This window comes from Caenorhabditis briggsae (assembly GCF_000004555.2).
Source record: "Caenorhabditis briggsae AF16 supercontig from assembly CB4, cb25.NA_047, whole genome shotgun sequence".
In the NCBI taxonomy this organism is placed as follows: Eukaryota; Metazoa; Nematoda; class Chromadorea; order Rhabditida; family Rhabditidae; genus Caenorhabditis; species Caenorhabditis briggsae.
This window is the reverse complement of record NW_025543243.1, coordinates 6,244-20,324: the sequence shown is the minus strand read 5'-3', so window position 1 is coordinate 20,324 and position 14,081 is coordinate 6,244. Positions and strand designations below refer to the sequence as shown.

The window sequence follows — 14,081 nt, the reverse complement described above, 5'->3', positions numbered from 1 at the left end:
CCCGAATTTCTGAATTTCTGAATTTCTGAATTTAGGAATTTAGGACATTCTGAATTTCTGAATTTCTGAATTTTTGAATTTCTGAATTTCCGAATTTCTGAATTTCTGAATTTCTGAATTTCTGAATTTCTGAATTTCTGAATTTCTGAATTTCTGAATTTCTGAATTTCTGAATTTCTGAGTTTCTGAATTTCTGAATTTCTGAATTTCTGAATTTAGGAATTTAGGACATTCTGAATTTCTGAATTTCTGAATTTCTGAATTTCCGAATTTCTGAATTTCTGAATTTCTGAATTTTTGAATTTCTGAATTTCTGAATTTCCGAATTTCTGAATTTCTGAATTTTTGAATTTCTGAATTTTTGAATTTCTGAATTTCTGAATTTAGGAATTTAGGACATTCTGAATTTCTGAATTTCTGAATTTTTGAATTTCTGAATTTCCGAATTTCTGAATTTCTGAATTTCTGAATTTCTGAATTTCTGAATTTCTGAATTTCTGAATTTCTGAGTTTCTGAATTTCTGAATTTCTGAATTTCTGAATTTAGGAATTTAGGACATTCTGAATTTCTGAATTTCTGAATTTTTGAATTTCTGAATTTCTGAATTTCTGAATTTCCGAATTTCTGAATTTCTGAATTTCTGAATTTTTGAATTTCTGAATTTCTGAATTTCCGAATTTCTGAATTTCTGAATTTTTGAATTTCTGAATTTTTGAATTTCTGAATTTCTGAATTTCTGAATTTCTGAATTTAGGAATTTAGGACATTCTGAATTTCTGAATTTCTGAATTTTTGAATTTCTGAATTTCCGAATTTCTGAATTTCTGAATTTCTGAATTTCTGAATTTCTGAATTTCTGAATTTCTGAATTTCTGAGTTTCTGAATTTCTGAACTTCTGTTTTTTTAGGTTTCTCAATATGGAAATGCCAATTGCAATCAAAATCGAACATTCGACGAAAATGAAGGATTTTTGGGAAAACTCAAAATTGTGTCTGAATTGATCAATAAAGTTATTTGAATGCTCAAAAATTGATTTTTTAATTTTGTGTAAAAAAAAAATTCATGAAAACATTCATTTGTACAATACAACAGTTATACAGCCCGCTTTTTTCTTCCAAATACACTACTAACAAGAGACAAGACTCCAGTTTTTGTTGGCGGACCTTTAAACGTCATTGTTGGGTCACATCCTCCTTTTCCAAATGCCGGAACCTGAATTTTCACGAAACTGGTTGAGATTTGAAACTTAAAAATGCTGTATTCAGCTTCGTGAAGTCACTAGCTTCAAAATGATACCCATCATGACCATGTTTGGTGATAGTAATGTATAAATGATTTTTGTGCATTCGAATGCTCAAAATTGCTCAAAAACCATTTTCCACCAAAACATAGCAGTATGGATGTTATTTTGAAGCTCTCAGTCTGCAAATTTTGTTTCGAATGTTCAAAATGACCACATTTTCATGAAAAGGTGGAAAAATCATTTTTGTGCATTCGAATTCTTAAAATTGCTTAAAAATCATTTTCATCAAACTATGACAATATGGGTATCATTTTGAAGCTTATGAAATTTTCGATTCATTTTTTATGTTAGAAACAACTACGTGTTTGTGAAAATGACCTAAAAATGATTTTTGTGCATTCGAATGCTCAAAAATGCTCAAAAATCATTTTCCACCAAAACATGGCAATATGGGTATCATTTTGAAGCTCTTTACCTCCAGACAACATTTTTTGTAGTTCTAACGTCTGAGAACGATATTTAAGCCTACCTCAACTCCAAAATAGTTGCGATGGTCCCATACACCCATTGTGGTGTCATCCAGGTCCACTTTTGGAGCATTTGAGCAACTAAAATCTTCATCTCGAGGCAAGCCAGTGCAAATCATGTAAGGACTTCCTTGTGTCATATTTCCAGGATACCAAATTTCCAAACCATGATGATAGCCTCCATTTGTGCTCACTGGGTCACATGGCATGGACCCATCGGAGCCCGCTGGTGGGGTGTAGGAAAGGTCTTTGACACAGGCTGGTAGATGAGGAACTATATCAATGGCATGGGTCACACGGAAACTAAAAAAAATTGTTTGGGGAGAAATGAGCGAAAAAATACAAAGCATGGGTGAGAATGAATACATTTAGGTGTATTTGAGCAGTAAATTGAGCATAACTTTTTGTATTGCGTCAAATTCAAAAATTCAAAAATATCGTTTTTGAATCGTCAAGCCGGTTCGAATGAGTATAATCATGACCTACTTTCAAAAAAAAAAGATTTTTAAGCATTTTCCGGCTATTTGATCATAACTTTGTTCATTTTTATTTTCACGTTTTGAGACTTGCATCAATCGACTAAAAATCGAAAAACGGTTTGAATGAGTATAATCATGACCTAAATTCAAAAAACGAAAATTTTCATGAAAATGTTCAAAAATCATTTTCATGAAAATATGGCATTATGGGTATCAAAATGACTCCCTTTACATTCTAAACTCGAAAATCGTACCTATACGGTATCAACTGATCATATGTCCGAGAAAAGTCCAAATTTCCAACCCTGGGCTCTCCAAAAGTGATCACTTTGACTTGATGGCTCTGCCGGAGGCCTAAAATTTTTTGAAAAATAGTTTTTTTCTCAAACTTTCAGCATTTTACCATCATGCACAATTCTGGGTGCTGCAAGTCCTGCTAATGCACCACCTAACGAGTGTCCTGTCACATAGACATCGTAATTCTGGTACTGTGGATTGCTCAGCGCTTCTTGGACATATTGCCACGTTTTTTCATGGCCAGATCGGAAATATGTGTTCACTAAGCCCATTCCATAGAAATCTGCACTTGGTTTTAGGGTTGTCCAGCCTTCTAGGAGGAGTTGACTCTGAAAATTTGGGCATTTTTTGAGCAATTTGAAGGTTAGCATGATTGGAAAAGAATGATTGTGGTGCACTTTGGAGCATTTTTGGAGCATTTCAGAGCTCATTATTAGTCAAAAATGATCTAGATTCATTTTCATGCAATTTTTAGAAGCTGAAAAATCTGAAAATGCATCAAAATTGTTCTAGTGCAATTTTCGAGCATTCTAGAGCATTCTGAATATTAAACTGATAAAAAAATTCATGATAATGATTTTGGTGCATTCTCTTGAGTATGAAAGATCTCAGAGAAAATGCTTCAAAATAAGTATCATGATGACTACTTCTACTGGAAATGCACAAAAATGCTCATTGTGCATCCTGAGTCATTCTGGAGCATTTTCGAGCTACAGTAACCAAGTTCGGCGTAATGAGAGCTTCAAAATGAGTATAATCATGCCCTTGGTCAGAAAATGATCATTTTGCATTTTGGTGCATTTATGAGCATTTTTGGAGCATTTAGAATGACAAAAAATCATGAAAATGATTAACTTGCATTTGTTTTTGTGCCTCTGAAAACTACAGTAATCTGTTGAAGAGCATCCGAAACGACAATATAGCCAGCACATGGATTTCCAATGAAATCACATCTGACTGAAAATGTGGTGAGCAATGTTTGAGTTTCAGACGGGGAGAACGTTCTGGAAAAATGTTTTGGGCATTTTTTGAACATTTTGAAAGTTCGAAATTTAAAAATCACAAAAATCTGAAATTTAGAATTTTTCAAAAATTGCATTTAAATGAAAAATGAACTAAAAATCTTGAAAAATGGTTCAAAAATCATGAAAAATGTGCATTTTTATCTGTTAAGAACATTTTTTAGGCGGATTTTCTAGCAATATCCCAAAAAGCTCAAAAATTATTTAAAAATTCAAATTTCGCGCCATTTCTTACAAATTCTCTTACCTCTGAAGACATGGTGTAGCATCGGTTGAATAGGCGGCTGCCGCCAAATTCAAAAGCATTCTAGCCTCCGTTTCATTATATTGAGCATCATCCGGACCAAAAATTCCATGAACCCCAGCCACAAAAAATGTCGAAAAAATCAGAAATTTCAGCATTTTCTTTGGCTTAAAAGTGCTCAAAATTGAGCCAAAATGCTCCCAAAGCGCTGAGCAATGGCAAAAGGAGTAAATGAGCAAACTCAACGGGAGTACATTACGGAGGTTGAGCAATTAGGAGGTATACAAATAGAGCAAAAGAGCAAACATTTTAAAAAAGACGAAAAAAAAGTTATAGACTACACCAACACTGGTTTTTCTGTTAATTTGGTGTCAATAATGACTATGAAATGTGGTTTATAGTCTTTGAAAAAATAAATATGATGATATTTTGTAGATTTCGAAATTTTTGAATTTTTGTTTGATACCCATTCTGTGCTACTTTGGTAGTTTTACATGTTCAAAAAGCACCAAAATGCACCAAAATGCACAAAAATGCACAATGATCATTTTTGTGACACAGGGCATGATTATACTCATTTTGAAGCTCTCATCATCCCAAACTTGGTTACTGTAGATCGAAAATGCTCTAGAATAACATAGAATGCACAATGAACATTTTTGTGCATTTTCAACTAAAAATAGTCATGATTAGACTCATTGTAAAGCATTTTTCCTCGGAATTTTAGCATTTTAACTTTCTAAATAGTAACTTTGATTCACTGAAAATGTCAAAAAAAATCATTCAAATGCAAAATGATCATTCAAACAAATTGATGAGTACTACAAGCCACTGAATAAACCACATCATCCCTGGATTTGATCATTTTCTTGGTAAATTGAGTTTGAAATTCGGTTTGGATACGGTAGGCCTTTTTGGGAAAGAATTTGGAGAGCATGCTGCAAAGTCATGAAAATGAAAAATGATCATTTTGTGATTTTTATGAAAATGTTTGACTAAAAACATTATAAACAACGTTTGAATGGCTCATTTGATTTCGAGTGTCAAAATGCATCAGAATGCACCAAAATGCACCAAAATGCACCAAAAATGCAAAATGATCATTTTTGTGACACAGGGCATGGTTACTAATTTTGAAGCTCTCATCACCCCAAACGTGGTTACTGTAGGTCAAAAATGTTCTAGAACAACACAGAATGCACAATGAGCATTTTTGTGCGTTTTCATCCAAATCTAGAATCATTTTTTCCCTAATTATTACCTTTCCATATTCTTATTAACAGATGGATACCAGAAAATTAGTTTTTCGTATTTCTCAAAATTTGGAATTATTCTGGAGACATCTGCCAGAAGACGTGCTGCAACTTCTGGATTTTCAGCGTAAAATGGTGCAGCACAGAGACGATTTAGGTTGACAACACGAATGGTACAGTAACCCACTATTTTGTGGGCGGAGTCAAATGCCACCTGAATGAAAATGAATCAAAAATCATTTTGCTGAAACCAAAGTTTCAAATAATTTTTTCGATTTCTGGGGCAAATTGTGATGTCATAATTGTCTAATTGGTCCGAATCGACATTTTCCCAGGTCTGAAAATTTAAATTGAGCATTCCAGAGCATTCCAGGCATGATTAAGCTCATTTTGAAGCGTTTTTTGCCCCAAAATGATCAAAAATTACCTCAGTTGTATAGGAATCCGAAAGTTCGGGAAATCGCATCTTCCCTGGTTGGATTTCAGTTTCCAAATGCCAATATTCTGGCATTTTTTTAAATTCAAGAATGTCTGCATACTTTTCCAACATGTTGACCGCTGGAAAATGCACAAAAATGCACGAAAATGCACGAAAATGCAAAATGATCATTATTCTGACCTAGGGCATGATTATACTCATTTTGAAGCTCTCAATTTGCTGAATATTATTACTGTAGGTCAAAAATGTTCTAGAATGACACAGAATGCATAATGATCATTCCGGTGAATTTTCAAACAACCCTAGGCATGATTATACTCATTTCAATACATTTTTTTTCGGGAGATTTATAATTTTTAAATCATTCAAATGGGTTTTCAACTATTTTCATTCAAACCTGCCGTCAAAACACAATTAGCTCCGCCCACAATGTCCATAATTGCTTTTTACCGTATCCCTTGCCTCGAAACTCCTCTCTACAGTAATACAAACCAATGGAATAGAGAGGCTCTTCATTTGGAACATCCCAACGAGCCAAACTCCCGCCAGCAATGATATTGTCTTTTGGATCTGGAAAATCGGTGTAAACTGAGCAAAAATGAGCCAAAATGCACAAAATGCAAAAAAATCATTTTTATGAAAATATGGCATGATTATATTCATTTGAACCGTCTTAATGAGAGAAATTGATATGTATCAAAAAAAAATTGAGTTTGAAGCAAAATCCAGAAAGTTATGCTCAAATTACCGTAATCCGTGATTTTTCAACAAAAAAAAAAACAAAAAAAAATTCAAATCTCCATAACTTTATTCATTTTCACTCGATTTTTGTAGTTCTTAGCTCAAAATGCTCCAAATTTTTAACATTTTTCGAATTTTCTTCAAAAACTGATTGAGGGGGATTGATAACAAGTTCCATAGCTGAAAAATGAGTAAAACTATTCGTGTATAAATAGAGAAAAAATGCGCCAAAATAGGTGAAAATGCATAAAATGCAAAGTGATCATTTTCATGAAAACATGGCATGATTATATTCATTTGAACCATTTCTTAATTTCAAACTGATTACTGTAGTTTTAAAGATGTGAAAATCAAAATGAGCAAAGTTATGAGCAAATTACCAAAAAATGATGATTTTCAGGAAAAAAAAATTTTTTTGATGAATGATAATTAAATGTTACTGATAACAAAAATGATGTCAAAGTTCAGAACTAAAGTGTTTTTGAATGTAGAATGATCGAAATTTTTGAAAAAATGGAAAAATGAAAACTTTGCATTTACATGATATAAAAAAAACACTTTGATAGAACGTAAACACTTTGATAGAACGCCACCCGGACTCATTCCCTTTGAGCCTATATATCTAACTTCTTTTGAAAGATATCAGAAAGTTGTCAACTGATAAAATGTTTATCATGATATCAGTAACATTTTATTAGTCAATCACTTTTTGATATCTTTCACAGAAAATGAGATATAAAGGCTCAAAGTTTAACGATTCGGGTAGCGTTCTAATAGAGTGTTTATGGTATTTTCCTCAATTTTCGTGTAATATGCTCATTTTTGGATCCCCTATAAAATGATTGATGAAAAATGATTTTGGAGCTAAAAATGAAAAATTCTTTCGAAACCGAAATTTTTCGAAAAATTACACAATATTTTTGTGTAAAATTTTTCAGGTGTATAAAAGAGCAGCTGCTTTCTGGAGAGGGTCCAGAGTCATTTTTCATGATTTTTGGACCATTTTTCCCGATTTTTGTTCCAGTTTCCAAGGATTTCTTTTTCATTTTTTCGATTTTTTTTTTCGAAAAATCACATTATCAAAGATCGAAGCACACATTTCCACTGCGTCTCTCGTTCCTTATCAGTCTAGTCTACTGATAAGAAAAAGAAGTGTTTCAATGAAAAGAGACAAATGATCTTTGATTTTTTAGAAAAAAAAAACATTTTTTCAGTTTTTTTTTTGAAAATCACTACTTGTTATTTCATGATTTTTGGTAACACTATTTTTGCTCATTTTTGCTCCTTTTTAACGCTTTTTTCAAACATTTTACAGCTATGGAACTGGTCATAAATCCACCACAGCCAGTTTTCGACCAACTGATCAATTTGGCCGGAGCCACTCATGGGTGGGCTCATCAACCATATGACTATAAGTTCTATGAGGATGCATTTGATGGGTATTGGCTCATTTGTATGGTGGATACTACTAAAGGTAATCGTTATTTTGATATTTGAGATAAAACGAAAAATTTGGAGCATTTTGAGCTAAAAGTTACAAGTGAAAATTAACAATGTTACGGGGATCTGAACATTTTTTTTCGAAATTCGGATTTTTCGGTAATTTAAGCATAACTTTTTGAATTTTGCTCCAAATTTGAAATTTCTTGAAGATTCTGATTTTTCTCATCCAGACGGTTCGAATGAATATAATCATGCCATGTTTTCATGAAAATGATTTTTTTGCATTTTGTGCATTTTGGCTCATTTTTGCTCAGTTTACGCCAATTTTCCAGATCCAAAAGATAATTTTGTTGCCGGCGGATGTTTGGCTCGTTGGGATGCTCCAAACGAAGAGCCTCTCTATTCCATTGGTTTGTATTACTGTAGAGAGGAGTTTCGAGGCAAGGGATACGGTAAACCAGTGTTCAAAGCAATGATGGACATTGTGGGCGGAGCCAATTGTGTTTTGACGGCAGGTTTGAATGAAAATAGTTGAAAACCCATTTGAATGATTTAAAAATATGAAATACCGAGAAAAAATGCTTTAAAATCAGTATAATCATAACTAGGCTTGTTTGAAAATGCACCGGAATGATCATTATGCATTCTGTGTCATTCTAAAACATTTTTGACCTACATTAATAATATTCAGCAGATTGAGAGCTTCAAAATGAGTATAATCATGCCCTAGGTCAGAATAATGATCATTTTGCATTTTTGTGCATTTTATGCATTTTCGTGCATTTTCTAGCCGTCGACATGTCGGAAAAGTATGCAGATATTTTTGGATTCAAGGAAATGCCAGAATATTGGCATTTGGAGGCTGAAATTCAACCAGGGAAGATGCGAATTCCCGAACTTTCGGATTCCTATACAACTGAGGTAATTTTTATTCATTTTGGGCAAGTATGAGCTCCAGAATGCTCAATGTGCATTTTCAGAACTGCAAAAATGTCGATCCGGACCAATTAACCAATTATGACCTCACAATTTGCTCCAGAAATCGAAAAAAGAAAATGGAACTATGGTTTCAACAAAATGAAGTTTTCACAAAGGTAAAATGCTCAGAATGATCATTTTTGATTCATTTTCATTCAGGTGGCATTTGACTCCGCCCACAAAATAGTGGGTTACTGTACCATTCGTGTTGTCAACCTAAATCGTCTCTGTGCTGCACCATTTTACGCTGAAAATCCAGAAGTTGCAGCACGTCTTCTGGCAGATGTCTCCAGAATAATTCCAAATTTTGAGAAATACGAAAAACTAATTTTCTGGTATCCATCTGTTAATAAGAATATGGAAAGGTAATAATTAGGGAAAAAATGATTCTAGATTTGGATGAAAACGCACAAAAATGCTCATTGTGCATTCTGTGTTGTTCTAGAACATTTTTGACCTACAGTAACCAAGTTCGGGGTAATGAGAGCTTCAAAATGAGTATAATCATGCCCTTGGTCAGAAAATGATCATTTCGCATTTTTGGAGCATTTTTGGTGCATTTTTGGTGCATTTTTGGTGCATTTTTGTGCATTTCTAGTGCATTTTCAGACTTCAAACCTCTTTTTTACTATCAAAACTATGTCAAAACTGATTTTCCTGCAAAACTTTCATAAAATTCAAAAAATGCTAATTTTTCATTTTCATGTATTTTCAGCATGCTCTCCAAATTCTTCCCAAAAGACGCCTATCATATCAAAATCGATTTCCGGACTCAATTCACCAAGAAAATGATCAAATCCAGGGATGATGTCGTCTATTCGGTGGCTTGTAGTACTCATCAATTTGTTTGAATGATCATTTTGCATTTGAATGAATCTACTCATTATGGGGTTCATTTTGAAGCTCTAGCAACGGAAAATTAAAATTTTAAATTTATTTTGTACAAATTGCCACAACAAAAAGTAAAAAAAAACAAAAAATTAAATTTTCAAGAAATTAAAATTTTCTGAAAAACTGACATCACCAAAACAATATTAGTTATCACAAAATAGGCTCTCTCAATATTTTTTCTGTTCACAGAAAAAATTTGGATCACCAGATTCACTGATCGATTTTTTTGGGCGCGATCCACCATGATACGGTAGGTACTGTAGATTTTTGGGTCTTGGGAATGGTGGAGAAATGGGTCATTCATGAGTACTGTAGATGTGTGGAGCATCTGAAAATAAAATTTTCGAATTCGGGGGGTCGAGAGCTTTCGAACGAGTATAATCTTGGCTGGGTTTGAGAAAAAATCATGAAAATGACAAAAAATCATGACAATGCTGAAAATGCATTTTCATTAAACCATGACTTGCTTATACTCATTTTGACCGTTTTGAACCGCTAAATTCATTTTTGACATTAGTTTTTGTACCAGAAGCTTTGTAAAAAAGTTATTCACGAAATTTCACATTTGTTCATTTTCATCCGATTTTCAAGGTTTTAATCTCAAAATGCTTCATTTTTTCCGATTATTCTGAGTAAACTAACCGCTTCTTGCACAAAAGCCGCTGGATAGAGCAAATTTGAAGAAATGATAATGCAACAAATCATCATTCCAATCATGCACACGTAGTAGTACGTTGGAACGCCTTCTCGGAGGCTGGAAATGTTTTTTTTTTTGTCATTTTTTCCCCAATTTTTAGTTAGAATCACTTACTTCGTAACTAAATACGTCACATTTGCCAATGCGGTGAATGTCAGAAAAGGGGCGGAGCTCATGAAGCCATCTGGAAAATTTTTTTTTGTTGAAAATTTTGGAATTTCATGAACTTACGAAGTCTTTCAGTGATTCTGTTAGTGATTTCAAACAGTTTGACCTGTCGATCCGCAAATTTTTGAAGGATTTGATGGTTCTGAAAAATGAAGAAATGCTCAAGAATGCCCAAAAATGCAAAATGATCATTTCTCCGACATAGGGCATGATTATGTGTATTTATTTTGAAGCTCTCATCACCCCAAATTTGGTTACTGTAGTTCAAAAATGTACTAGAATGATGCAGAATGCACAATGAGAATTGTAGTGCATTTTTAATCAAACGTTATACTTATTTGACATCTTAAATGCTCAAAATGCATTGAAAAGCACAAAAACGATCAATAATGCACCAGAATGCACCAAAATGCGCAATGATCATTCTCATGGATTTTCACTCACCACCAACTCCTTACTCTCCGACGCATTCTTCAATTCCTCATTGAAAACGTGGAATTCTCTGGCTAGCGCATTTTGCATGATTCCATGAACTGGCAAATAGATGAAATTCACATATGCACACAAAATCATGATTCCAGCATCCACATAATAGTACCACGAACTTTGGGAATCTCTGAAAACGCGGAAAAATGAGCGAAAATGAGCCAAAATAGGCGAAGATGCACAAAATGCAAAATGATCATTTGAATGAAACTATGACATTCTTATATTCATTTGAACCAGTTTTTGATTTTAAATCAATTCGTTTTGTTTTTAAAATGTGAAAATGAAAATGAAACAAATTATGATAAAAAATCATGAAAATGATTTTTGATCATTTTGGTCATTTTTGCTCATTTTCGATCGTTTCATCAAATTTTTTAAACCAAAATGCTCTAAAATCAGTTTACAATGATTTTTGGTCATTTTTATTCATGAAAATGCACAACTTACGATCCAAAAATGACCAATTTCTTGTAGACCAAAAATCCAGAGCATCCAATGAAAAATATTGGAATTGGCACTTTTAGCAGAAAAGTTTTCTTCCGTAAAGCCGAGTATTCGTCATATTTTTCATAATAGGGGTTGATCTGAAAATGTCGAAAAATCATGAAAAATGAGTCCAAAATTATGAAAAATGGTTCAAAAATCATGAAAAATGGACCAAAAATCATGAAAAATGGTTCAAAAATCATGAAAAATGAGTCCAAAATCATGAAAAATTAATCAAAATGACCCCCGAAACACAAAAATCATGAAAATACTCACCCGCATTTTTTTGAGCATTCCAATTCCCTGTTCAAATCTCTTCAATGTTCCTTTGGAGGTCATAAAGTATAATGCAATGACGCATGAAAATGATTCCATTGAAATGAATGCGTACAGATTGCGTTCAGACCATCCAAATGACAAAATCTGCAAAACGAAATTATGAAAATGATCAAAAATCATTTTTAATTTTTTTTTCTGATTTTTTCATTGGAAAACTCTTGAAATCTTATACTCCCACACTCATGGTTTTTGGGATTTTTGGTCCCCATGAACCATTTTTCATCTTTTTTTTTCCTAATTTTTCCACTGAAAATCCTCAAAAACTCATTTTTCAAGTCAAAAATGCATTACTTACCGGCGCATCAACCATATAAAACATCCACCACGCTCGAAAAATCATTGCCAAAAAACTGGCCAGTGAGAAGAATAGGAAGAAAATTCTGAGCGGTTTTTTTCCACAATTATATGGGGAAATTTTCCAAAAATATCGAAAAAATCCGAAAATGTTTGGGGTAGCAATTGGTGCATCCTCAGGAATAATGGTGGACATTTTTCAAAAATTTTCAAAAGAAATTTTTTTTTTCAAATTTTTATGTTAAAATGATTGGTAAATGATAAAAATTTAGACTTGATTTATACTTATAAACCCTGAAAATTCGCATTTTGACACCCCAAAAAAAGTGTACTAAATCAGAGTTTTGGTCAGAATTCTTTTTTTCCTTTTTCTTTTTTTCTCTAGCACTCTCCAACTTTTCTATACTCTCTCGTTTTTATTTGTATAAACGGAGTGATAGTGAAATGTGATAGGAGGTGAGTAATCGGACAGAAAATGGATCAGAGAATTTTTAGAAGAAATTTTTGATCCCTTGTATGAAAATTTTCAAATGACGTCAGAAATTCAGAAATTCAGAAATGCCGGAATTCAGAAATTCAGAAATTCAGAAATTCAGAAATTCAGAAATTCAGAAATTCGGAAATTCAGAAATTCAGAAATTCAGAAATTCAGAAATTCAGAAATTCGGGTATTCAGAAACTCAGAAATTCAGAAATTCGGAAATTCGGAATTTAGAAATTCAGAAATTCAGAAATTCAGAAATTCAGAAATTCAGAAATTCTGGAATTCAGAAATTCAGAAATTCAGAAATTCAGAAATTCAGAAATGCCGGAATTCCGGAATTCAGAAATGCCGGAATTCCGGAATTTAGAAATTCAGAAATTCAGAAATTCAGAAATTCAGAAATTCAGAAATTCAGAAATTCGGGAATTCAGAAATTCAGAAATTCAGAAATTCGGGAATTCAGAAACTCAGAAATTCAGAAATTCGGAAATTCCGGAATTTAGAAATTCAGAAATTCAGAAATTCAGAAATTCAGAAATTCAGAAATTCAGAAATTCGGGAATTCAGAAACTCAGAAATTCAGAAATTCGGAAATTCGGAAATTCAGAAAGTCAGAAATTCAGAAATTCCGGAATTCAGAAATTCAGAAATTCAGAAATTCGGGAATTCAGAAACTCAGAAATTCAGAAATTCGGAAATTCGGAAATTCAGAAAGTCAGAAATTCAGAAATTCCGGAATTCAGAAATTCAGAAATTCAGAAATTCAGAAATTCAGAAATTCGGGAATTCAGAAACTCAGAAATTCAGAAATTCGGAAATTCGGAAATTCAGAAAGTCAGAAATTCAGAAATTCCGGAATTCAGAAATTCAGAAATTCAGAAATTCGGAAATTCGGAAATTCAGAAATTCAAAAATTCAGAAATTCTAAAATTCAGAAATTCAGAAATGCCGGAATTCCGGAATTCAGAAATTCAGAAATTCCGGAATTCAGAAATTCAGAAATTCAGAAATGCCGGAATTCCGGAATTCAGAAATTCAGAAATTCCGGAATTCAGAAATTCAGAAATTCAGAAATTCTGGAATTCAGAAATTCAGAAATTCAGAAATTCAGAAATTCGGGAATTCGGAAATTCAAAAATTCAGATTCAAAGAATCTGAAATTCAGAAACTTTTTTGAAATTCAAAAATGCCAAAAAAATCATGATTTTTTTTCATTTTCATTCTGGTGCATTTCTTACAATTTTTTTGCTTGTTTTCTGGCATTTTCAGCTATTTTTTAGGTCATTTTTTCAGATTTTATTCCTGAACTAGATAATTCTGGTTCAAGTTGACAGTGACCTTTCTAAAATAAGAACCGCTCAATTGAAGGGTTCTACCTTTCTAAATACCGTAAAACCTCTAATAGAACGACACCCGGATCGTCCACTTTGAGCCTATATATCTCATTTTCTGTGAAAGATATCAAAAAGTGGCTAACTAGTAAAATGTTGCTGATATCCTGATAAACATTTTACTAGTTAACAACTTTTTGATATCTTTCAAAAGAAGTGAGATATATAGGCTCA

At 32.8% G+C, this 14,081-nt stretch overlaps 4 protein-coding genes across 4 annotated transcripts; 2 read left to right on the top strand and 2 right to left on the bottom strand.

The window, feature by feature from the left end:
• Positions 1–1,652: 1,652 nt before the first annotated feature.
• On the bottom strand, positions 1,653–5,578 carry CBG23826 (the record flags this gene model as incomplete). The annotated part of the gene is made up of 7 exons (XM_002647882.1): positions 1,653–1,751; positions 1,775–2,075; positions 2,506–2,605; positions 2,655–2,877; positions 3,432–3,552; positions 5,076–5,281; positions 5,495–5,578. 7 exons carry the CDS (start codon positions 5,576–5,578, stop codon positions 1,653–1,655), a joined length of 1,134 nt encoding a protein of 377 aa, XP_002647928.1.
• A 1,986-nt stretch (positions 5,579–7,564) lies between these two features.
• On the top strand, positions 7,565–9,519 carry CBG23825 (the record flags this gene model as incomplete). Its single annotated transcript, XM_002647881.1, has 6 exons — positions 7,565–7,721; positions 8,023–8,205; positions 8,481–8,611; positions 8,671–8,784; positions 8,828–9,033; positions 9,384–9,519. The coding sequence occupies 6 exons, from the start codon at positions 7,565–7,567 to the stop codon at positions 9,517–9,519; spliced, it is 927 nt and encodes a 308-aa protein (XP_002647927.1).
• A 137-nt stretch (positions 9,520–9,656) lies between these two features.
• Cbr-srr-2 lies at positions 9,657–12,228 on the bottom strand (the record flags this gene model as incomplete). The annotated part of the gene is made up of 8 exons (XM_002647880.1): positions 9,657–9,887; positions 10,202–10,313; positions 10,371–10,440; positions 10,488–10,566; positions 10,869–11,040; positions 11,361–11,497; positions 11,676–11,822; positions 12,034–12,228. 8 exons carry the CDS (start codon positions 12,226–12,228, stop codon positions 9,657–9,659), a joined length of 1,143 nt encoding a protein of 380 aa, XP_002647926.1.
• A 609-nt stretch (positions 12,229–12,837) lies between these two features.
• On the top strand, positions 12,838–13,674 carry CBG23823 (the record flags this gene model as incomplete). Its single annotated transcript, XM_002647879.1, has 1 exon — positions 12,838–13,674. The coding sequence occupies one exon, from the start codon at positions 12,838–12,840 to the stop codon at positions 13,672–13,674; it is 837 nt and encodes a 278-aa protein (XP_002647925.1).
• Between the last annotated feature and the right edge of the window lie 407 nt (positions 13,675–14,081).